General features: G+C 39.8%; 5 protein-coding genes across 5 annotated transcripts; 2 read left to right on the top strand and 3 right to left on the bottom strand.

Annotated features, from left to right (window-relative positions):
- Positions 1 to 1,257: 1,257 nt before the first annotated feature.
- Positions 1,258 to 7,959, top strand: PCOAH_00027410 (Uncharacterized protein; the record flags this gene model as incomplete). The annotated part of the gene is made up of 1 exon (XM_020059546.1): positions 1,258 to 7,959. The coding sequence occupies one exon, from the start codon at positions 1,258 to 1,260 to the stop codon at positions 7,957 to 7,959; it is 6,702 nt and encodes a 2,233-aa protein (XP_019914919.1).
- A 237-nt stretch (positions 7,960 to 8,196) lies between these two features.
- Positions 8,197 to 13,712, bottom strand: PCOAH_00027400 (Uncharacterized protein; the record flags this gene model as incomplete). Its single annotated transcript, XM_020059545.1, has 6 exons — positions 8,197 to 8,286; positions 8,391 to 8,462; positions 8,591 to 8,720; positions 8,749 to 8,881; positions 8,964 to 9,363; positions 9,531 to 13,712. The coding sequence occupies 6 exons, from the start codon at positions 13,710 to 13,712 to the stop codon at positions 8,197 to 8,199; spliced, it is 5,007 nt and encodes a 1,668-aa protein (XP_019915053.1).
- A 1,366-nt stretch (positions 13,713 to 15,078) lies between these two features.
- PCOAH_00027390 (Uncharacterized protein) lies at positions 15,079 to 16,195 on the bottom strand (the record flags this gene model as incomplete). Its single annotated transcript, XM_020059544.1, has 2 exons — positions 15,079 to 15,570; positions 15,729 to 16,195. The coding sequence occupies 2 exons, from the start codon at positions 16,047 to 16,049 to the stop codon at positions 15,394 to 15,396; spliced, it is 498 nt and encodes a 165-aa protein (XP_019914922.1).
- Positions 16,196 to 17,769: 1,574 nt separating this feature from the next.
- On the bottom strand, positions 17,770 to 18,906 carry PCOAH_00027380 (Uncharacterized protein; the record flags this gene model as incomplete). Its single annotated transcript, XM_020059543.1, has 1 exon — positions 17,770 to 18,906. One exon carries the CDS (start codon positions 18,904 to 18,906, stop codon positions 17,770 to 17,772), a length of 1,137 nt encoding a protein of 378 aa, XP_019914789.1.
- A 2,734-nt stretch (positions 18,907 to 21,640) lies between these two features.
- PCOAH_00027370 (Uncharacterized protein) lies at positions 21,641 to 23,326 on the top strand (the record flags this gene model as incomplete). Its single annotated transcript, XM_020059542.1, has 2 exons — positions 21,641 to 21,806; positions 22,002 to 23,326. The coding sequence occupies 2 exons, from the start codon at positions 21,803 to 21,805 to the stop codon at positions 23,324 to 23,326; spliced, it is 1,329 nt and encodes a 442-aa protein (XP_019914798.1).
- Between the last annotated feature and the right edge of the window lie 1,368 nt (positions 23,327 to 24,694).

The raw sequence follows: 24,694 nt of genomic DNA, 5'->3' as shown, positions 1-24,694 counted from the left end.
GGCAAAAAATGAACAATGTAGAAACACATTTGTGCATATTTATTAAGCCACATATGTGTGTATTCATTATGTGCAAAACAGTCGAGTTTTTTGTCGCTTTAAAAAAAATGTGAAAATCGCCAGGAAAACAAATTGATGGCATTACAATGTTGTTAACCTGCAACGGTATCATACGCATTTTAAATTTTAATGCATTCGGTACCTTTTATTTTTCGCTCTCTAAAGGTTGCAGACGCGTCGCCACAAATGCGTGCATTCGTGGTATACGCTGCACGTTTATCACCATTCCTTGTGCTCCTTTTAACATCATCCTTCTATCCACATGGCAATTGTTATTGTTCATATAAGTTTACGTATTTTTTTACGGAACATTTTTCATGAAATAAAGACTTTTCCCACGTTAACTTCCTTTTAAAGATTTTCCTTCGCGTGTGCTTAGTTGCATCACCTGTTGGACGGCACGTTTATATGTGTTGAAACGGAGAAAGCGCCCTCATGGAAGTTGTGCTACTCGTTAGGGTTAGTAAGTACCTGCTGCGTACCGTCACCCAGGTATGCACGTAAGTTTTTAGTTTATTTTCCCCGTGTTATTTCGCATAATTTGGTACTCCCCCCATTTTTTCATTTTTCCATTTTTTCATTTTTCCATTTTTCCATTTGGCCAAATTTTGTCTGCCCCACACATTATGGTGTATTTTTGCCGTATGAGTTGTTCCCGCATTGTTGAACTTAGCTGTTCTCACGAAAAATTACTTCCGTCTGTTACTGATCAATCGTTCTTTTGCACTGATCGTTGTATTTTTTTTTCCTCCCTTTTAGCCCTGCGCAGCATGAACGCATCCCATTGTGCAGTTTAAAAAAATTGGGGTAAAATTCTCCGCATTTTTACAACACAAAAATGGGAAAAGGCGGGGATGGCATCCTCCCTTAAGCAAAATATGTGTGCACATTCGCAAGGCACATTTTAGTGGCGCCAAGATTTATCTGCCCAAATTGTTGTGCCCATTCAGTCTGGGCGAAAGTTTTTTTTTTTTTTGGGACTCCTTCACGAATGGGACAAAATTTTCCCTCACACTTATGAATAAGAAAGGGGCGTCATCGTAACGGCTGATCAGATATGCATGCATTTTACGTACACGCACAGTTGACTTACTCGGTGGGTTAAAGCGAGAATGGCATAGCCAGCAAACATGCATACTCTGGCACATACACATAGATATATGCACACCTTTTTCACGATCGCACGGCCTTTCCGAAATGCACACTTTAAAAACACTGCAGAGCGACTACCAGAGTGATGAAGACGTGGTCATTGAAGGCAGGATAAGACACCCGTTTTCCCCAAAATGGAACTCGCCCAGGGGGGGAATGAAAAGCACAGCCCCCTTACGCGAGCGCTATGAACATGATGGCAGTGCTTGTAATGGTGTTGACGGTGGCAGTGGTGATGATCGGAACGATCAACGTTATTATCATTATGGCGATTACCACCACTACCACAATGGGGACGAGAAAAGAAATCCATCTGCCAAAGAGGAAAACTTCAACTCGAAGAAAGGCGTATCCAAGTGGGGCAACAACGCTCATCGGGGAGACATGCCTCAAGGGGATACTTCTCATTTCCAGGGCAGGGGATCAAATAACTACCCAACTGCACTGCAAGAAAATGTAAAAAAAACAAAACTTAAAATGTACAAAAATTTGATAGAGAAAAGAGGGCTAATGAACTCTGGAAAATTTTTTCAAATGGAATTTGAAAAAAACAAAAAGGGGAGTAAACATCAGCAGATTGATGGTGTTGCAAATGACAAAAACATATGGGTTGGTTCACCTTCAAAATTCAGCAGCCATCTCCGCGCAGCCAAACTTGTTAGACCATTCATGAAAGAAAAAAAACATTTTATCATCCCATCTGAAGAATCGCTACCAGAACAGAGGATCCCAAATTGTCCACCTAAAAAGTACAGCCCATCAGTGGAATCCTGGAAAGAGGCCGCAAATTTGGACATGCGTTTAGACAATCCACTCACAAGCCGAATTGGCCAAAAGTTAACGAAAAAAACATACCGATTTAATTATAGTAACATCCATATTTGCACCTTTAAAAGCGTTAATGATAACTATGTTAAATTTTTTAGGAGAAGATTAATGAGGAGTAAAATTCATGCATTGATGAAAATGCAAAAGGGGGAAGGAACAGAAGGATTTTTCAACCCGTTTGTGAAAATTCTGTTGAAATATGAAATTCCCTTCATGTGGAAGACGGAAATTTTTCACCAACATAAGCACTACTTGGGAGAGTCCAAAGGGGGGGAAAGGGGTAATACTCACCCATACCAAGTTGGTGGAACTGGACCACTGACTCATTTAATAAAGGAGGGAGACTCAAGTGGGGCCATTTCCAATATGAGTAATTTAACTCAGGAAGGAAACTTCAGTTCGAACCGGAGTTATGACCATACACATGGACTTCTAAATAAAATTGAAAACAAAGCAGCGACCAAACATTCTGAGGATGCACCCATGGGGGAACAACCAAATGATCATTCCCCAGTGACAGAATGGTCGACTGCCGGTGGCATCGTCGATTCTTACCTGAACAAAAACGCAGATTATTTTGAGCAGAACTTTCTCGAAGAGGAATTTTGCGTGGGGAGCGTTTCAATGGTGCATGGTAGTGACGCTGACTGTTGTGATGCCCATCCGTGTCATGCCGATTCGTGTGAGGTTAACCTTTCCCTGGACGAATCCATAAAAACCCTCATAAGCAACTGCAACAGTATTTTTAACAACCACTCCAGCAAACCCCCGGGGGAGGATTTTTCCCAAGCGAATCAGACAGAGGCCACAGGGAAGGGGACCTTTTCCGTCAAATTCCACCCACAGAACTATGACGAAATTGACCTCCTTAATGACGATTGGGTTATGAACCTAAATCGTGGACAAGAAGAAAGAACCCTTCCGAGGGAAACAAATCCAAAAGGTGAAAAATGCCAACTGGTAAAAGAGGAGAGGCAACCAATTTGTGACGACTCCTCCCTTGAGAAAAAACACCCTGAAGAAGAAAAACACAGGAATAACCCCAACTCAACATATGTGCGTAATTCGCGCAGAAGCGGCCAAATTAATTCTCACCAATTCGAAGTGCTACCACCAGGAGGAGAAATAGCATCGAAAGAGTTTCGACCATCGGGGCAGGATAAAGAAGAATTGTACACACACGCACAGCATGACACGCACAAGGGTGAAAAAATTTGCGCACTGAAAAAATTGCACAAAAGTGTGAAAGATAAACATCCATTCGTACTATTACCCGTAGGGAAGGACCATCATAAGGGGGCATTATCCGACCAGAAAAATACAAATAAAGATGAAGGGAAGAAAAAAAAAAATTGCTGCAAAATGAAGATGAAAATATGCCCTAATGTGGGACTCCCATATACCCCTACCTGCCGTCTACACAACAGTGCATGCAATAAGAGACACATAAGAAGAAAAAAAAATGATAAGAAGGATAATGAAACCATCAGCTATTTTCGCTTTTATAAGAAGAACCTTTTAACCACAAAAGGAGAAAAAAAAAAACGTGTAAACAGCCACGGGGATAATTGTAACGAATGTCCTGTGACTCTGGCGCAAAATGTCATTTCTCCCTGTGGGGACTCCGAAAGTGCCTACCATTTGGAAGAAAAAAAGGAAAAACATAAAGTTTTGTCCACCATTAAGAGCGTTCAGGAGAGCGTCCAAATAACAGCAAAAGGGAAAGACAAACAAAACCGTATTGTCGGTCAGGCAAATCGCAACGTAAGAAATCGAAGTACACACACAAGCACCCCCCAAGGGAACATTCCAAATGAGATACATGTTGATAAAGAAAATAACAAAGCGGAAATAAATTCCATTAAAGGAGAGCAACATTCCCAAAATGGCTTCACTCCAAACGGGATGGAAAGTAATGCACAGACTTCACCGAACGGTGAGCCACTCCAAGCGAATCCCATAAAAAATGACCATCTCACTGCTCATAGGGGTAATAACGAGCACACCCATTTGAAAAGGAAAAAGGGTATCGTCACATACGGTAACAAATCCAGTGACGTCTTCACGTCGAAAAATCGAACGCGTGGAGACACTTTCCAGGGAGAAGATCCACTCCCTGATAACGCCATTTTGGACCACCACAGTAGCGATATGGGCTCATCCCAAATGAATCAATCAGTGCATGAAATAGAGTTGAACCTCTTGAAGGGGCATGTCTCTCTACATTTTTATGGAGAAAATGGAACGAAGGTCCTTCAATTTAGTATCGAATTGGAGGTACTCGAACAGAACTGCAAACTGTTTAAGGGTATAAGCGAGAGTTCAGGGGTAGTCACCAATTCGGACGCAAATCTAGGTCGAGCTGTCAGCAGAAGTGCCGGCCAAAATTGCAGTGATCTTCCTGTAAACCCCACCAAAGCGACCAGTCGCATTATCAAAAAGGAAGATATCATAAAAAGTTACTGCAATCGCTTGACCCTGAGTGAGCAGAAGGAACACATTCAACGCACCATCAGTAACTCGCTCAGCGTGGAAAATTTCACAGTCCTATTTACACTCCTAAAAATGAAAAAAAAAATGAACATTCTGTTACTACAAATTAACAAAATAACAGACGAAATAAGAAGGCTTCTCATAATGATAGAAAAGAAGCTAGAAGAAATAGACAGCCTTACACCCCAATTGGAATTCCTAAGGAGTGTAAAAAAAGAGGCAAAAGTTACAGTCATACAAAAGTGCATGAACTTCTTCCTACGCATAACTAGCATATACAGCAACATCGTCACTTTGATAAAAACACAAAATGCGATTTTTTCACATTTCAAATTTAACAACGAAATGATTAACAGTTATTTATTTTTTGTAAAAAAATTCTCCACCTACATATCCAGCAGTGTAATCGAAATAGAAACATTTTATGTCCAAATAAAAAACATGCAAAATGAGGAAGCAGATCAAAATTGCCTAAACAGGCAAGAAAAATCCACACTCAAAAAAATCCACAAAAAGTTAGAAAATCACTTAAATATTCACTACAGGAAAATATTCATGTTTAAACAAATATTAGAAATATATTTAATCGAATTGAAAAATTTTAAAAAGTACCAAAAAGATTATATGATTGGCAAAATTAACATTTTAATTAATTGCAAATGTCCATATGATCTTCTCCTCTTTTCCATCCTCGTTAAATCGAAAAGTCTCTGTGAAATAAGTGTGAGGAAAATATGCCACAATTTCGACATCACTAATTTTCAGACAAACAAGAAAATATATGCACTCTTTTTGAACAAAAAAATTAAAAATAACATTTTGAAGAAGATTAAAACAACCGTTGGGGAAAATGCTTACGTTACGTTAAAAAGTATTTTTTTCTACAATGAGCTAAATGGCCTCATGAAAAATTCTTTGCGTAATGGCGGCGTCAAGGCAGATCGTCATCCCAGCCAACAGGGTGAAGAAACACTGCAGGGGAACTCGTCGGACGAACTTTCTGTGCAGTCTCTCCAAGAGAAGGGAAAACCGCCTCGTAATTTAAATAACACGCATGATGCCTGGAATAATCCTTGTGGTGGTAAAACTGGAACGGATGAAAAGGGGAACGTACCCACAGGGGGAGAAGAAAACCAGAAAGGGGAGTACGAGAAACATGACGCAGGTGTAGGTCCAAGCGGGAACAACTACGAACTGGTGGAAGAATCTAATGAGAGCGTCCCGTCTAATGTCACAACGAACAACCTGTCCACCTGCTCCTCCCTAAACGACTGCGAAGATTCAAAGTATTTACAAAACATCGGCAAAATTTTAAAAACGAACAATGCGCTAACTTTAGTAAAAAATATCAGACGATCCCTAGATATAGACAATCTCTCCTCATCAAACAACTGCTCGGGGAAGAACAAAAAAGAGACATACAAAAGCAAATGCAGTGAGGGAAAAAAGTCGAAATTTTCCTTCCCCCCAACCGTTCAGGCGCATTTAAACAGACCTACCCCCCAAAATGAAGAAAATTGCATCAAATTAAATTGCACCAGGAAAAAAAAAATCGTCGCAAATGGAATTGACCAAATGAGGAAAGTCTTCAAAACGTACGAGCGGGGGAGGAAAGCAAAAGGAGAGAAGCACCCCCTAAGAAAAAACAGCTCCATGGAAAATGCGGCCTGCAAAACCAATCCAAATGGAAGAGGCGTGCCACCCCCAAGTGACAGACGCACATGCTGTAAATACAAGTCTGCCTTGATCGAGCAGCAAAATACCCCTGAACAGTCAGGCAACAAGGAAAAAAACACACTATACAACAAAAAGGAAAAGAAAAAAAGAAAAATCCTTGAGAACATTGAAAAGATAAAAGAAATTGAAAAAAATTATAAACACGTACAAGAAATTCAAAGACAAGAAAAATTCAAAAAAAAACTGAACGAATGGAAACTGAATAAAATTACAAAAAGGAACAACATAAAGCTGTTAAAAATTAGGGGACTGAAAAATAAAAAAAAAGACTTGTTTACCTCGTTCGTTAAGAAGGATATTAACGGGATAGGCACGGTGATCAGGTGTCAGATAAACAAGGGGCAGGGCATCTGCACTGATGAATACCCCACGGAGGTTCCTAGCAACCATACGGAAAGCGCTTCGTCACATCTTATTTCCGAGGGGGGGGAAAAATGCGTAGAGGACATTCTGGACAATTTGAAAAATTCCACCCCCACATGCAGAAAAATGGGAAAAAAGAAGCCCCCTTTGGGGGACTTAAATGGAGAGGAGAGTGCTCCTACTACGCATGAAAAAATGCCCTCATATAACCACTTAACCAAATTTGATGATTACACATTTGACAGAAATCACCTGAAAGGTTCAGGAAAAAACGGACTTAATGGAATTTTAAATTATGAAGGAGTGCAAAAGGATGTCGTAAAAGCAGTTAACACATCAGAAGGAGTGGCAAACCCACTGGACTATAATATTATTATGAACGATAAAACAAGGAGGAATTTAAAAAAGGGGAACACAAATTGTGAAGACGAAGTTACCCTCGATAATGAGAAGAACAAAGATTATATTCATCACCAGACTGACGACCATTTCACTGATTCCTTTTTTAAGAAAAAATTATATGAGCCATCCCCATCGGAGACGCATTTTTTTACCGCAGTAGAGGACGAAAATGAGCACACGGATATTATCCTTTCCCCTAGGCAGAGCAAGAACGAACCAAAAAGATGCACCCTGAGGGTGTCAAAAAGAAACATAAAGTATAAGCCATCAGATTACACGCATGAATGGAACAAAAGGGAGAGGATCCCTTCTAAATGCATCACGAAAGGGGATTTTTCCTCCATTGGGAAGAAAGGAGACCCACCAAGGAAAGTAACAGGGGGGTGTCAAAATGCTGACTATACAGATCAGCGAAGTGAAGTATCAACGGAAGGAAATTACATCCCAATACAGGAAGATGAAGACACACGTGTGAACGAAATGGCTAGGAAAACATTAAATGAATGGTTCAGCAGAAGAAAAAAAAAAACACTTCATCGAATTGAAAGTGGCAAAAATATTCCATCTGGATATACAACACTTTTCCCCATCCAAGTGAAGCACAAAATGCATTCCAAAATGGCTAGTAGTTGCGGAAGGAAAAAACCAATTTATGACTTCCACACCGGGGGAATTTACAGAACGAAAGATTCGATAGAAAGACGACGGAGAATCGATAACTATGCAAAGGCTCTGAGAACATCAGGCCCGTTAAAAAATATGGAAATGTCGCTAAAAAAAATTAAAAATGTACCAAGTAAAGTTAAAAGGAAAAATGTTATTGAATTCCTCAGACGGAGACAACGTGAAGGAATGGCATCGAACCATTTGATTTACAAAGATGAATACGTTTTTTTGAAAAAAAATTTGTCCTCGAAATTTTAATTGCGTAGTATCCGTTCGAGGGATACGGAAGAGGGGGCCAAGTGGAGTCTTGCCTTGTCCGGCATGTACGTCCTGCGAGTGTGTCATGCGAATGTCTCACTGCAAGAGTCGAGGACGGGCGCCCATTTCACAAAATCGAGAAGGAACAGTTTACGCATATAATTGGGAAAAAAAAAAAAATCACAAAACTTCCCCTTATTTTATAAATGCAGAGCCAATTCTTCGACCGCCATTTCTTCACGAGCACTTGAAAGCACTTAGCTCTATTAGGGGGATCTTCGAATCCAAATTGTTGTCCAGGTAAGCACAAAACAATAGGTAATTTTCCTGCAAAAGGTTTCAAGGAGTAAATTTTTTTTTGTATTTACAAACGTCCACACGAATGCTGCATGCACGCGTGGTGTTATATGCAGGTATAACAAAACGATTACATCATTTTCCTGCATTATGTCTGGATCGGGAATGTTCGACTCGCTCACGTAAAAGTCCTCCGGAATGATGAGCTGATGTGAGGGGGAAAGGGGGTTGTTCGTTTCGTGCGTGTTTTGTGAACGCCCTGTGTAGGTGCACTTTCCAGATACATTAGCCAATATACATGCCATGTGTGGAATCACATGGAAGAAGCCATTACCGCGTCCGTGCGATCGAAGTCATACTGTTCATCTAGCTTCTCCTCCCGTGAAGGCCTGTAAACGCTGTATATGTTGCTGATGTTGCTGTAGTTATTTTTTATGTAAATCGATTTTTTTCTTTTTATCCTTCTGTCTGCTCATGTAATTCTGCTTGTACTTGCTGATGTATCTGTCATAAATGGTGTTTTTCAAAAAATTTGACACTTTATTTTTCTCCCTCTTGTAGCTCGAGGAGAAGTCCTTTTTCAGATTTGCATGATTGTACGTTTTTCTTTTCATGCGGCTTTTGCCTAAGGGGGAAATACGCAGTGGTGAAGTAGTGCAGTAGCGAATCGCTGCATCGGTGCAAACGTGTCGATTCGCACAACGCACCCACGCTGAACGAGCCACTTTTACCACCACTTCCGCTGCTACCCTTCGCATGTATGTTATCATCGCATATGCTCAGGTTGCTGAACCTAAACTTGTTTTTTGCTCTATCCTTACCCTGACTAGCATTACCAAAAATATGGCTACGACTTCCGTTTATTTGCCCCTTTTCGTTAATCCCTACATATGCAACACGGACAAATGGTTTCTCCTGTGTGTTACTCCCTGTGCTGATATGGTTCCTGCTATGGTTCGAAATAGCTCTGTCCATATAATTTGGTTGGGCGTGTCTGCAGCTCTTTCGGTTGTAGTAATACTTTGATGTGCTCTCCCGAGCGCTCCAGGTTTTTCTTCTTTTGAGGATGCTTCTGCTGCTCGAGGGGGCGTCCAACTTTTGGCCCATCTGAGGTGGGAGAAGTGCAAGAACGTTGCGGCGTGCTGACATTACGGCGTGCTGACATTACGGCGTGCTGACATTACGGCGTGCTGACATTACGGCGTGCTTGCGTTACGGCAAGGAAATCTTCACACATGCACAAAGAGGTATGCACACTACACGTGTATACTTACCGCGAAGGAGTGCCTACGGTTGGTCCTCTCCACGCAGATGAAGGATCCTATGCGTTCCTCCTCCTGGAAGAGGCGTTTCCCCCGTTGTCGATCAGGACCTCTTTCCTGCTTCACCCCTTTTGCGAATTCCCTCTGAACCGTCCGCTGTGCCCCCAACTGGAGTTTCTTCCCCTGGCCGACCTCACTCTTCACGAACGCACTGTAGGTTCGTTTGGGCTGCTTCTTAACATTGACTACCTTCAAGCAGTAGTTTATATATTTTCCCTTCATGTACCTTCGAAAGGCCCTCTGGATTTTTATAATGCCCATTCGGACATAGAGGTAGTCCGATTTGGTGATATAAGTGAGCCAATTTTTCCTAATAATGTTGGAGGCTGTAACTCTCTGCTTAAAGTACGTTTGAAATATAAAATAATCCTGGATAAAAAGAATTTGTCTTCTTATGTGTAAATATTTTTTGCGCGCCATGAATCCCCGAATGTGCCTCTGAATGACGAGGGAGCTTCTCTTCAATTGTAGGAAGTAGGTTCTCTGTTTATACACATAAAAGTAGTAAAACAGGATTTTCCGAAGACATTGCCTCTTCTTCTGTGTTAAGAAATTATTATAATAATAGAGTCCGTGCTCCATTAAACGTTTAGCTCTCATCCTTTTTATTAGCATTTTAAGCCTGCATCCGCAGAGGACAAACTTTAGAATTTTTCGCTTCCTTTTATGTAGCCAGAAATTATACACACAGTCGATAAATTTATTTTTTTTCTCCAAATTTTTATTCAATATTTCATTTATGGTAGATAAAACACCAAAGCGGAAAAAAACTTTCGTTCTTCCAAATGTGTATTCGTTAGAGTGGATGTCTAAAAATTTGAGTACAATTTCGCAGAACATTTTGGGGGTAAGGAAGGACTTCATTTCGTCCTGCAATATGTGACTATAGGTAATCCATATATCATCGTAGAGCACTCTACAAGGGTATCCATTTTTCATCAAACTGAGGACGTCCACCATTCCGCTCATTACTAGCTGATTCAGCACCAAATTTTTGTTAAAAAATTTGGCCTTCTTTTGCTCATTTGGTTTTATACACCTGATAAATTTAGAAGCCGTTTTGTCCAATTTGTTGGTTAGAATTTCTAGCTGCTTCTTGAATGAGGAAAATATGCTCTTCACTTTATTCTTTCGTCCTGCTTGATATGTGAGAACGTTGTTGTTCACTCCATTGCGAACGCTGTGTCGATGGTTCCCCTCTACTTCGCCCCCATCCTCATCCTCATCACTCATATACGGATCATCCCCCTGCACATTTACAGGAAGAACTGCCCTTGACTCAATCTCATGGTGGGATATCATTTCCTTCACGGATAATTTTCTCCTCCCTAATTTTGGCTCTTCCTGAATTTTCAGCTCCACCATTCTGCCACTGCTATTGGGATGATTCCCCTGTGTGTTACTCTTACCAGGAATGAATCTCCTCCTTTTAAGCAAATTCGTCCTAATAAAAGAATTGCAGCTTGATAAAAACTCCTCTATATCATTCGTGAGGATGTCTACATTTTTGTTAAAAAAGTCATGAGAGTCGTAAAGGACCTCTCCCGCGTAGTGCGAAATGATGAAGCAGTTCCTCGAGGCTTTGTAATTTCGCACGATATTTTTATACTTGGCTGAATTCATCACATTTTTACTTAACTTTTCAAAGAACAAATTTTTATTACTCTCTTCGTTGGACTTCTTCGATGAGAATAGCAAAGACAAATCTTCCAAAATGGTGTAGATGCTTACATCCCTAGTGTCACCTATCAGGGAGATCACATCGCTGTTATCATGGTAAGGTATTTTCTCGAGAAACAAATTTTCTTCATAGTGTATTTTATGCTCATTGTGTATTATTTGCTTTAAAAAAAATGCGTGTAAAACTTCGTTTGCGTAATTGATGCAGAGCTGTTCAAAGCAGTTCATGCCTTCCTTGGCGAAATTCTCAAATCCGTAGATGTCTAAAATGCCTATGAAGTAGGTCTTGTTTCCCGTTCTCCGTGCAGCACAATCGGGGTGCGTTGTGCTATTGCTGCTCCTTTTTCTTTTGTTAGGCTTCACGTGTTCCTGTACCGTTGTGCATTCCGCGTAGTACCCCCCAGCGTCTTCCCGATCGGTGGGCGTTCCCTCCATATGCGTGCCGTCACCGTCTTCGTGGTTTATTTGCCCCTCGCGCACATTCAATGAGTCGTTAACCCGCATGATCACATACTCGAACAGGAGCTGGTACAGGGCCTTCGATATGACATCCCTGTTGTAGATTGCTTGCTGGTAGGTGTAGTTCTTCTGCGTATCCCGCACCTTCTTTATGGTCAAAATTTCGACGATCTTATTCGCCCCACCGTTTCCACCGTTACTATATCCGTTGTTCCCCGAATGGTCACTGCTAATTTCAAGAAGGTCACCCAATTTTTCACACACCTCTCCACTCTTAATTTTGAGCATCCCTCCTTCCTCCTCGTTCGTAACAAAGTCCACATTTCCAAGCAGCAAAATGCAGATAAGCGTTTTGTAAATTTCCTTTTGTTCCTCTTCATACACCCCTATGCTGTGAAAACACTCTATAATGGCGTCCAAATTGTATAAACATTTGTTCGCCTTCCCGCTGTCATCACATGGATGTGAGTCGTTTCCTTCTTTCCCCTTAAGTTTACTTCTCTTCCTTTTACCTTCATCCAAGGTTACTTCCTCCCTATCCGTTTCGTCCGACTTGTCCACTTTTTTCCGCTTACTCCTAGTCCTGCTTCTGCTTTTGTTCTTCCGCTTTCCATCTGTGTTAGTGTCCTCCCCATCGTCCACTTCTTCGTCTTCCTCATAATCCTCCCTCCCATTGGGGGAACTATCGCCTGATTTGTTCACACCATTTTGGGCCTTCAAATAGTTGTACTTGTACCATGGTAGTAGATCGAACTCTTCACTTATTTTCGAGTTCTCACACAAGGAATAAAAAATGTGGTAATTCCCTTCCCTGGGGGGAACATCCACCACCCTGGATTTTGCAAGCAGATACGTTTCAATCGACGCAGAGCGTAACACACCATTCTCGTCGTAATTTAACTTCATCAATTTTCCGAACCTACTGCTGTTGTCATTTTTGATCGTCTTTGCATTTCCGAACGATTCCAACAGGGGGTTGCTGTTCTGGATTTTGTCTTCATAGGAGGAGGGGGTAGTAGCGGTGTAAGTGGATGCGGCGGTAGAAACAGTGACGAAGCATGCCTCCCTTGACGGAACGGCTTTTTCCCCTTTTTCGGAATCATTTTTGGAGCCCCTTCCGTTTATTTCCTCCCGCTTGGGGGCATCCCTAATATTTGGGTTGAACTTGTCTTTTCCTTCTTTGGCAGGCGGTTTGGCGCGACGACCCCCAGTGTCGCCGTTTCCCATGGGTTGGTTGCTGCTGCCCGGAGGGGCTCCCTTCCGTGAGTAGTCACATTTTTCCAATGTGTCTACAACTCCTGCCACATTATCCCTTGTGTGGCAAGCGCTTAAGTAGGTAAGGTACCTCAGCACCTGCTTGGACGACTCCGTCTTGCCAGCCCCGCTTTCACCGCTTATGATGATAGACTGGCTCACCTTATCCTTAACCATACAATTGTACGCATCATTAGCAATGGAAAAAGGGTGAGGAACAGCAAACATATTATTCTCATTCTTAATCTTCCTCATGTAACTCTCATCGTAAATTTTAAAATTCTCATAAGGATTCACTGACAAGAGGATGTACCCAATGTAAGTATAAATACATTCTCTGCTTCCTTCATTTAAGTATGCCTTACTATATCTCTGTCGAATATTTTCCAACAAATTCGGCGCATTCAAATATATTAACTCTGTATTATCACTACACCCAAAATTGCTATCAATGGGTAATAAATATTTTACATTTTCTGTGATGTTATAATTTATGTTACTTTTGAAGTTGGTATAATTGTCGTCTATGCTGATGCATATTTCTACGTCCCTGCTAGACACGAATCGTTTTACCTTTCCTTTGAAGAAGCAAAATATTCTATTCTTATTTTTGTAATATTCGAATATTTCTTTATATAAATTTCCATTTTTTTTTTTTATCGAATTGATGTTAACCCAGACCCATGAGTTCTCATACACATAATTGATGTCTCTCAGTTCTAGCGACTTTTGTTTGTACATTTTTTGCTTCTCCCAATTTTGGGGGGGCTCTTCTCCACCGGGGTGAACACAATAAACCGCGTCAAAATGGCCAATATAGTTGTTGCTATATGTGAGTATCCCTGCACTGCGTGAAGAAGGATGCAAATGATAAGGAATTTCCCCACCTCCTCACATTGCACGCTCTACCGTTTTGCCTATTTCCAACCGTCTAGCAATGACGTACGGAAATTAGCTTGATCTATGTAACGAGTGTTCCTCACAAAAAAAAGGGGGAAATTTTGACAAACGGGCTGACAGATTAAACTGGTCAAAAAAAGACACGCCTTTTAATGCCCGCGTAAATGGCAATTTTATAATCTCTACACAGAAAAAAAAAAAAAGGCGTTTGCCTATTCCTACTCACACGTGAAGAAAAGGAAATATTTTAAAACAACTCATGAATACTTGCATGTGACTTTCCCATTCTGCCAAAGTTCTTGCGTCACACTAGAAAAACATTCAACATAGCAATGTCTAAAATGAGAAAAAAAAAAAAAAAAAAAAAAAAAAGAAGAAAATTGTGCGCGCTGATCTTTTAAAGTTTTCTACACAGCGGGAATGTTCCACAACGCGCTCACGTCGACGTTTTTTCTTTGCATCATATCCCAGGAACGCTGGAAGAAGGGGCACATATGTATCTGAACATATTCGCGCACTTGCTTAACCTTTTCCCATTCCCACCAACATCCTCGCAACTGAATTTTCTCTATTATTAGATCATTCACCCATGATAGGCCAAATAGGGGAATTAAAAAAAATCCTTTATGTCTCCCCAACTATAAACAATTACGAAAAAATACATTTTAACCAGAACTAACAAAACGAACCAGAATACATTTCCCCCCAAATTGTAAAAAAGTCCAGCATATAACAAGCGAATTTGGAAAATAACGCCCCATACCTGATGGCCTACCTTTCACACACAGTCCTTTTTTCAGTTCATTTTAAATAAATATTTGCATTCACATTTCTGCTAATGTTTCGTCAAAAGGGCAATACACGTCAAATTGTAGAGTATATTCATTTTTTAAACACCCTGTTGGAATAGCCGCAACGAGGGGTATCGTATGTGTCCAATATTGCTCACCGGAAGGGTTCCCCAAAAGACGTTCCCATGTGGAGACGAAAATGCCCATCCGAAGCTCGCACACAGTTGAGCCCTTTAACAAGTAAGCTATTATTTTGTAAAAGCTTAAAGTCTAAATAACGTGTAGCACGAAAAAAATAATAATTTAATATGTTCATCATAAAAAAAGAAATAAGGTTCACAAGTTAAACTACAACAAAAAAAAAAAAAAACAAAAATGTAGCAAGTGAAATGTCTCTTTCGTTTGTAACTCGCACAGCTGTGGGGCTTCACATATGGGGTGGTCACACTGACGTGTGTACAAATATGTAAGCTCACGCATGTGTGCTGCTTTCCTTTTAATTTAAGGTAAATTTTACGAACGGATAAGTGTGCCTCCTCGTCCTTTTAGCAAACCTGGTTGCACACATGCGCGCAGAATTACGCAATGTGCAACATCGAACGGGGGAGAACGTTGTGAAGATACAACATATATTTTAAAAAAACGAACAAGTTTAATTCCCTCGCAGTTATAGCAGCTCGTTTTATTTACGCAAAAGACAAAAAAATAATAATTTTCCACAAGCGACATTTTCAGCAACAGTAAAACTTCTTGATCCTCTTTTTGCTATTTTCTGAGTTTAGGGGTGCACACGATAAAGGGTTAATAATTCCATACGGGTCATAGTAAGGGTTCATTGGCATGTTCACACCTCCATAATACTGGGGAATTCCTCCATACATTGGGTTCGCTCCGTTAAACATTTGATACTACGTCAGAAGAGGCGGGGGAGAAGGAAGCCGTAAAAAAAAAGCAGAACAAATTGGTTAAGTTATTACACATATATGTATATAAACGTATATGCATGTGCCTGTACCGATGTGCAAAGAGAAAAGTTAAAAAAAAAAAAAAAAAAAAGCAGACTTACGGGGTAATCCGATGGAATGCCGTGGTTCTGGTACATCATACTCTGATTAATCGCGGCAGTCGCTTGCATGGCTGTTGGGTCGACGGTCATACCGGATTCATTAATCTCAGGAATTATATAGGGAATATTGTTAGCATCTATTGGTCTGCTATTGTCCTGTGCCACTGTGTAATACCCTTCCAGGGGATTCGTTTTGCCTACGTTGATGGTAGATTCATTGTAGTTTTCTGGCAGCGTCGTGGTGTGTGTGTCTTTGTACACACTCTGTTCATTCGCGCTGCTCTGCACAACTTTTAAACTTTGTGCCTCGGAAGACGCCATTTTGTCGTTAAAACTGAGTTGCTAATATTTGTTTTGGGAATTAAAAGGCGAGACGCGCGTGCGGGTGCAAAATTTACTTCGCATAAAAGGGAAAAATGGAAAAGTTAATAAATATACAAACGAGTAAACAAATAGACGAACAAAAAAGTAATTAAATAAATGTACACAAATATGCACGCACAGCTGTTACATTTTTGGGAAAAAAGAAAAGTTATCCAAAATAGCTATATTTAAAAAAAAAAAAAAAAAAAAAAAAAAAAATTATGCAGAATAGCTATTTACAGAAAAAAAAAAAAAAAAAATGTTATCCAGAATTATTGTGAAATTCCGTTTCACCCATTTTGATGCTGCAAAAAGAGGGAAGATTTTTTCTAAACACTAAAACTGCAGGTGAAGTTAAAAAGTTGCGAAGGAAGTTTTGCCTTTCCTGTTAAGTATTCCGCGTAAGCATCTCTTATGCAGAAATTGTGCCGCAGTTGGTTAAAGTTGTGAAAAAACATCCGGCACCTCATTTTCACTGATTTGTGTTACATGATGAACACCCCCATTGAGTTACTGCGGAAAACAAAATAGCACAAACAGATGGCCCATCATTTTGTGCGTGTTATGCAACAATTCTATAAATTCTTATTCTTTTTTTCTGTTCAATGTAGACCTTACTTTCCGAGCACGTACACGTGCATGCAAATGTGGTATGCGTGGTATGACAATCGGGGGTGCTATCATGGGACTCCCTGCTTTTCCTTGCAGGAATGTTCCTTCAAAATGGGCTTTAAAATGTCATTTCAAATGTGTGCCTTCAAAAATGCTGCTCATTTATGTTCCCCTCATTACATTTTCACAAGTAGCCAAAGCGCGGACAGTAATCAATATTTTTACACACGGTTTTACGCCTGTGTGAAGGTGTCACTGTGCATTCTCTACTAATGCGGGTGTAGCAAAGCGTTGGGAATGAGTTTAATTTTTTGAAATAAATCATCATATTGGAGTTCTTTTTTTTTTTTTTTTTTTCCTGATAATACGTGCCGAAAGGACGCACCAAACAAATGCATTAATTTTTTTCGTGCAAAATAAGTGCAATGAACCACACAGGGTTAATTACTTCGCTTTTGCCTTACTCTTTTAAACCGCACAAGTGTTGCAAAACAAAACATTTCCCTCATAAATGAAAAAGGGGTGAATGACATAAAGCAGCCAATGAAAAAAATTGCTTACTGGTTTTGGTGCTGAATATGCTAATTCGTTAATAGGCATACAAACAATTTTAGGATAAATAAATATCCACACAAAAACATTTGGTCATGCAAAAAAACGGGGGTCCATGCCCGCGCGTCCACATGAATATATTCTAGCTTTACAAGGACGTACCCCCCCTCGTGATGAATAACCTACTCGTCTACACAAAAAGCGTGCCTCTAGGTTTATGCGTAGAATTCGGTATTTTATTCGTCCAAACGGAGGCCATAGGGAAGGAAAGAAAAAAAAAAAAAAAAAACGGGAGTAAGCATGCGGTCTCATGGGCAATAAAAACGGCACGGGAGCTTATTTGTTTTGTTTTTTTTTTTTACACATATTATGCAGACTCTTTGATGGAAATTAGGGTTTTCCCCCGTGGATAAGACCCAAGCGGTAGCCTTCAACGCAACTGTCAAATGTGCGCACAAGCTTCGCAAACTTTGGACTAATTCTCTACTGCCTGTTTTTCCCCCCTTGGTGTACTTCACAAAGGCGAAATTGTGTGCGAATTTGTTATCATAAAAAAAAATTTTAAATACTGAGCCTTGTCAGCGTCCTTCATTTCGGACGATAAACACATTAAGATGTTCAAATGGGGGAAATCCTCCTTCTGGTGAATATCAGAAAAATGCTTCTTCTTCTTGCTCTTCTTCTCATTTGGTATTAAATAAATGAAGAATGGTTTTTCCACTAAAAAATTATTGCTGATAAAGTCTTTTTTTAGAAATATGTGTGTATTTAAAATGTCATTAAAGCTGTGTGGAATCAGAAAGGACTCTTCCTGTGTGATATGCTCCTTAGCAGTTAAGTGCGTTTCTTTTTTCTCAATTTTCCCTCTCCGCTTGTGCGTCCCTCCATGAGTGACACTGCCTTTATTTTGTCCCCCTGGCTTCTCAACAACCAAGTTAACTGTATAGTCAATAAACTTCTCCTCGTTACATAGCTTCGAATAGAAGAATAAAAAGTTGTACTTTTTCTTCAAATTCAAAATGAGTGTAAATGCATAGTCCAGCAAATCGCACGTTTTCCTTTTTACGTAATTATTATCAGAGAACAAATTTACCTTGTCATATTTGCACGCATTCCAAAAAGACAGGGAGTCAATAAATAAAGCTTCAAAAAATTTTTTTTTTTTTAATAAATTTTTTAACGTATTTAAAACGAGTAGTAGATGACCTGGATTAAATATTCGAAAATAGTATATGTTCGAAAAGGAATTTTCCAAATAGACTTTTCCTAAATTCATTTTTTGGTAACTACCACCACTGGCCCAGGTACTACTATGGTCGTAGTTTACACGTTTGTTAAATTTTTTCCATATGATGCTTTCGTAATTCTTATAGTTAAACGTAAGGTCACAATCGAGGTACACAACTTTGCAGTTCATTCCGTTGAGTTCTTTTACCGCCGTCATCTCGGCTACTATCTCCGTCAAAAGAAGCGTCTTCCCGCATTTTTCTCTCCCATATATACACACGCTATCTGCCTGCTCCAGTGTTCCATTTTTGATACACTTCTTTATCACTACACAGTCGCTGAAGTTGTAGCCTTTTGTGCACTTTTCGAATAGGTCCAAACATGTACAATCAATTTCGTAACGTTCCCTGTGTTTATTTGCCATGCAGTCTTGCCTCTGCCCGCGGTGCACTTGGCTGCGCTGTAGGAGGGGCTATTGCCTGCTCGGTTCGCCACACGTCTGGTCGTTCTTTTCGTCCCACTTATCGTTACCCCTTTCCCAAGTTCCTTGGACGTATTCCTCTACTATTTTGCGCTCACAAAAATGTACGTTCCCCTTGGGTTTTAAGAAAAACACCCATCCATTCCTGCGTCATACATTTGTGTGCAAAAACGTTGGATTTTTTTTTTCTCTCTAGGGAACTGTTAATGTTAGAAGATGAGAAAATGAGATAAATATCTATGCATACGCTTTACAAGCTTTACACCGTTTTCTCAACTTCAACGGGGTGTCCTCGAAACATATACTGTGCGGAAATGAAAAAGAAAAAAAGAAGGGGGGTATTTTTTTCACCAAAATAGTGTGCCTTCCCTTTTCCTGCTCCAGCCTTTCTTTGCTACATTTGGCTTATCAATTTGAGTACCGTTAACTTAGCAAACGTTTATGCACATTCGCAAAATGGATACTTACACAGCCTAGTACAGTGCAGTACACTTATCCTCATTTACATTCGCATGAAGAAGTGCTAAACGTTTCCTCGGGACTGCTCCTTTTCCACTTCTTTTTTTTGAACTTTGTGTATGATTACTTGTCAATAGGCATACCTCAGGGGGAGATGCGGAAGCGGCAGTCACTACACCTTTTAGGCTCATTTGAGAATGTTTCATTTTGTTTCCCCATTCCTTTCGCGAGTTAGATAATTTGCACATTTTCCATGTGTCCTCCAAAAAAAAGGGAAAAAAAAACGCTCACCGATACATGTATATCCACAAGTTGCATTCCCACTGGGGGTTACAAAAAAATGTTGAAGAGGGAGGCGTGCCGAAGTGAGGAAAACATATCTACATACATGTGTACGTGTGTAGAAAGTCGAAAAAGAAAAAAAAAAGAAAAAATTACTGAATAAAGTTTATGATTAAACACACGGTCGTATATCTCTCGCGCATAACTCATTCTGCACATTAACCTTCTTAAAAAGATCAACTAGCCAAAATAAAAAAAAAAAAAAAAAAAAAAAAAATACACACACACACTGAGGAGGAAGATACCAGACGATTCTTTCTGCCCTTCATCATTACGCCCATCATTTTACACTTTTAAATGAAATATGAAAAGACCATTTTTAGCGCTTTCCCATTCACCCCCTTATTGTAGAATGTCATTTTAAGGTGTGTCACTCATGTGGTGGTTAACTGACTTATTTGGAAAAAAGGGTAAACCAAAAAATGATGAGCTACGCTTGGGAAACTGCGCATTTGGGGGTAACCCTCCTTTACAATGAATTCCCCGCTTTTCTTCTTCGTTGTATAGATCAGATATTTTGGGGGACAACCAAGAGAACACTGCATTTTCTATATTATTGTCCTTTAATGGTGCTTTTTAACTGTTTTCATGTGATGAGTTGTGTGTGCATTTTATTATTTTTTTTTTTTTCCTCTTTATGCTTCACGAATGGCACATATTTATTGTTCCCCCATTCATACATTAAACATGATAATTCCAGCATGTGTTCATTCATTTAGCATCTCCTTTTTACGAACTGGGAAGAGTTAAAATGATTTATTGTCCAACTCGGAAATGGAACGCGCGTTAAAGTGCCTGTATGCGGAGGACACGTGTATGTGTAAGTATGCCCTGTCGGAAATTGCAGAAATAGCGGTTGCCCAATTTTTTCCCATGCTTAACGGGATAGGGACATAGTTAAGACAGTTTGCGCTCGGAAGTGCTACACACGTACGGAATTCACATGAGAATGTTATCACGGATCATTAAATAGCAGAGGTGGCTGTAAAGGTAAATGCGCATTGACTACGTTTTCCTATGAAGGAATCGCGCCCCCTGCGCACAGTAGTTGCATTAACAGAGGAAAGGCCACAATGTGACAACCAGTTTTGCCTCAAAAGAGTGCGTACAAAGAGAACACACAAAACATTATGCACTAACCGTTAGCATACAAATCAACACACGCTATGTGCTGTTGGGAGAGAAAAATAAGTCGACGCCAAGCGTTTAATGAGAGCGACACTACGAAGGCATAGCATAGGCAAGTAAAATATGTGCTCATTTGCGGTCGTTCATGTGCGTGTACATTCCCCCTTCGATATAGTTTGTACGACGTGGATACATGACACATCGATTAGCTTTAAATTATTCCAAACTTGACAAATTGCACTTTACGCGAAAGTTGCATTATTTCCAAGAAAAAAAAATAAAATAAATACAATCGTGCATGCAGGCGCGTGCGGGGAAAGGAAAAGGTCTGAAGCCCAAAGGTACATAAAAATAGTAGCAAGATAAACTGCTGCGAAAAAAAAAAAAAAAAAAAAAAAATTAAAAAGCAACAAAAAGGAAAAAAAAAAAAAAAAAAAAAAAAAAAAAAAAAAAGCGAAAAAACCAGGGAAAGAAATAAAGAACGTTAAAGAAAGCGAAATGGCGAACGCCTGTGCCCCTCTCAACTTCGGTTTTTCTCGTAAGTCCAACTGATGAACGAATCGCCAACAGCACGTTTTCCAATCGCAAGGAATTTCTCCCCACCCCTTACCAATTCTTTTTTCACGTCTTTGCACACGCCGTGACAAGATTTCTCCCCCATCGGAATATATACCTTAAGTATAACTGCACCAAAAAGGAGAAAAAAAAAAAAAAAATTTACATACGAAAAGAATGAATAAATGTTAATACTTGTGGTTTAATTTTGCATTATGGACCGTCAGATACCCTTTCATATCCTCCTTTGTGCCTTCCTATGTTAGGTTACACGCCCTTTCACTGAGAGTTAGCTGGACACACATAGAAAAAAATTCCTCATCTCCCGACTGGTACACTTGTCATCATCCAACCAATGGGTAAGTCTGTGTATACGTTCGTAATGGTACATGCGGCGTGGGTGGTATGTACATGTAGGTATTTTCACTTCCCAACTCGCGTGTAAGAGACGTTGTCTCAGCTGGAGGACCTTCAGCATACACTTGCACATATGTACGTATTTACACGTTTGAAAAAGGCCCTTACTCACATACGGTTAATTCCTCCTCACGCAGACACCGCCACTAGCGCAAACGCAGATGAAGGAGCCACACTGGGCCCCTCGGAAATATCAAAAATCGGAGCTATACTTGACAAAATTCTCCCGTATAGGGACATAAACGTAGTAACCCTAAAGAGCGTAAGAAAAGACGTGGCGGATTATTTAAATGTGGATGAATCGTACTTTTCGGAGAGCAAAGAAAAAAAAGAATTACTGAAAAGTATCTTGAAAGAAAAGTTATTAAAAATTTACAAGCAACAGAAAGAGGAGGAGACGACGGATGACGTTGAAAATAGCGAATACAACGATGATGTTAAGAAAGACGATTCGAAAGAGAGAGTAAAGAAAAGTGCAAGCAAAAGCGCGAAGAAAAGTCCGAAAAATAAAGACAAACATGCAGAGAAGAAAAACTCCGATAATGATGAGGGACAAGAAGAGGAAGAAGACAACTACACCGATGACAGCATGGGCGATAGTACAACGAAGTCAAAAAAAAAAAATAAAATAAAAAAAAAAAAAAAGAGAGAATTAAATTCTGACGAGGATAATCAATTACCAAAGAAAAAGAAAAAGGGAAAGGAAAAAAATGATGATGACAATGATGAATATGATGAGGATGAAGAAGACGATGAACCAAATGATTTCGATTATGATACAAACAAACGTAAAGACACTAATGAGGATGCTTCCAAAAAAAAAAAAAAAAACATGAGCAGCAGTGGAAATAACAGTAGTAAAGAAAAAAATGTACATACCATGAAAAAAGAAAAATTAAGAAAATTAGTTTTGGATTTAAAAATTGGACCCACTATTTTTAAAGACTTAAACAAAGAAGATGAAGAAGCATACAATAAAAAACTAGAACAGAAAATAATCACGTTTTGCGAAAAAAAAAACGTGTGCTCGGAAAGTGGAAGATTACCCAATCCGAATGAAATACACGAGTACAGAAAAAAAATTAAACTGAAGGAAGAATTAGATGGTATTGACCCGTCCAACATCCTCGACTCCAGCACAAGGGTGAGGAGAAGGAACCCCAACGCTTATGTGCCGCAGTCCTTTGCAGAGATTGATGAGGAGGAGGAAGGTGAAGAGGGTGAGGAAGAGGAAGAAGATGAGGATGACGAGGAGGATGATGAAGAGGTCGACGGAGCGGATGACAACGACGATGAAGAGGAGGAAGAAGACGATGACGGTGACGATGGTGAAGATTCCGACGAATATGATGACGATGATCAGGATGATGATGAGGACGGGGTGACTAAATCTAAAAAGAAGAAAAAGTTAATAAAAACAATCAGCAAGAAGAAGACTCGTGTGTTGGAGGACGACGACTAAGCATGCGATGCTGCCCGTCCATTGCAGTAAACGGCCAAAGGGAAAAAGTGACCACTGGAAAAATAAACCAAATACAGATATTTTAAAAAAAGAGGGGAGAACCCTTTTCCCAAGGAATCACGCGAGAATACCCAATTTATTTCCTATTTTTAATTTCATGATTCGAACCCCTATTAATATATATGTTTTTTTTTTTTTTTTTTTTTTTTTTTAAATTTCGCGTATGAGTCTTCATTCTGGAACACACACTTAATGCGTACGTGTGTATGCACGTTTCCTTTCGCGACAACGTTAGAAGCGGAAAACGGAGCAGTTTTTAAGTCCAGCAACGTGTATTGGCATAATGTACCATAGGATCTGTTCGTGAGAAAGCGACAGTAGGCAAAAAAAAAAAGAGACAGAGACAGAGATGGTGATAAACGCAGCCATGTGGTAGGCATAACCTTGATGACGTGCCAAACTACTCCTTAGTTGGGTCGCCAAGTCAGCGTCTCAGTACAATGATTTAAGGCTCCACGAACAGGTGTGCACATTTTTTTTTTGACCCCCTTGATTTGGTTGAGATGTGCATTTGCGTACGTTTGCATACACATATGAAGAGAATGCCTTAGCACTATTTTTAAATTCCCCCAATGTGATCTTTTTCTAAATAGTTCTTTTTTTTTTAAATCTTATGAAACTTTTCTCTTTTCCTTAAAACTTTTTTTGTATTCATCATTCTGCAAAGTGAGGTTGGTCAAATTGAGGCAACAGCCTCGTTGCAAGTTGGGTTTGTTTGATAACAGTTAAGAAGCGTAGTCCACTGCAGACGAGTACTACCCATCCAGTCGTTTTTTTCGCTGCTATGCCCTTTTCAGTTGGGGTATCCCCCAGACGAGTATTACTAATAACTTGAGAGGACGCTTCGCCCCCCTTCTCTGGATGCTCCTCTACGTGTTCGAGATTTTTTTCCCCATGAAGGGTGTAACAACTTGGGGGATGTATATCCATACATATGATTCACTGCTAGCCAATGTGCCATAGGCCCCGCAGATGGGGGAAAACATGTCCTTTGCCTAGGCACAAGTGTTCTATTTAGCTTTGCCTTTTTATTTGTTTGTTTCATTTTTATGCTATGGTAATGGGAAATTTTTTCTTTTTTTTTTAACTCATACTTTTACCATTTTTACCATTTTGGCATTTTTTTTTTTTTTTTTTACCATCATGTTCTGCATTTTTTTGTCCTCGCCGTATCTTTCCGCATTCCCCATTTTTCGTTCCGCGCCTTCACAGTGTTGAAATTCAAATGAGGCTTTTCTCCCTCGAGTTCTCATTCGCACAATGCGATCCACAAGTCGCCATTTTTACAAAATTCATGGCTTCGCTTTG

This window comes from Plasmodium coatneyi, chromosome 9 (assembly GCF_001680005.1).
Source record: "Plasmodium coatneyi strain Hackeri chromosome 9, complete sequence".
In the NCBI taxonomy this organism is placed as follows: Eukaryota; Apicomplexa; class Aconoidasida; order Haemosporida; family Plasmodiidae; genus Plasmodium; species Plasmodium coatneyi.
This window is presented reverse-complemented; position numbering and strand designations above follow the sequence as displayed.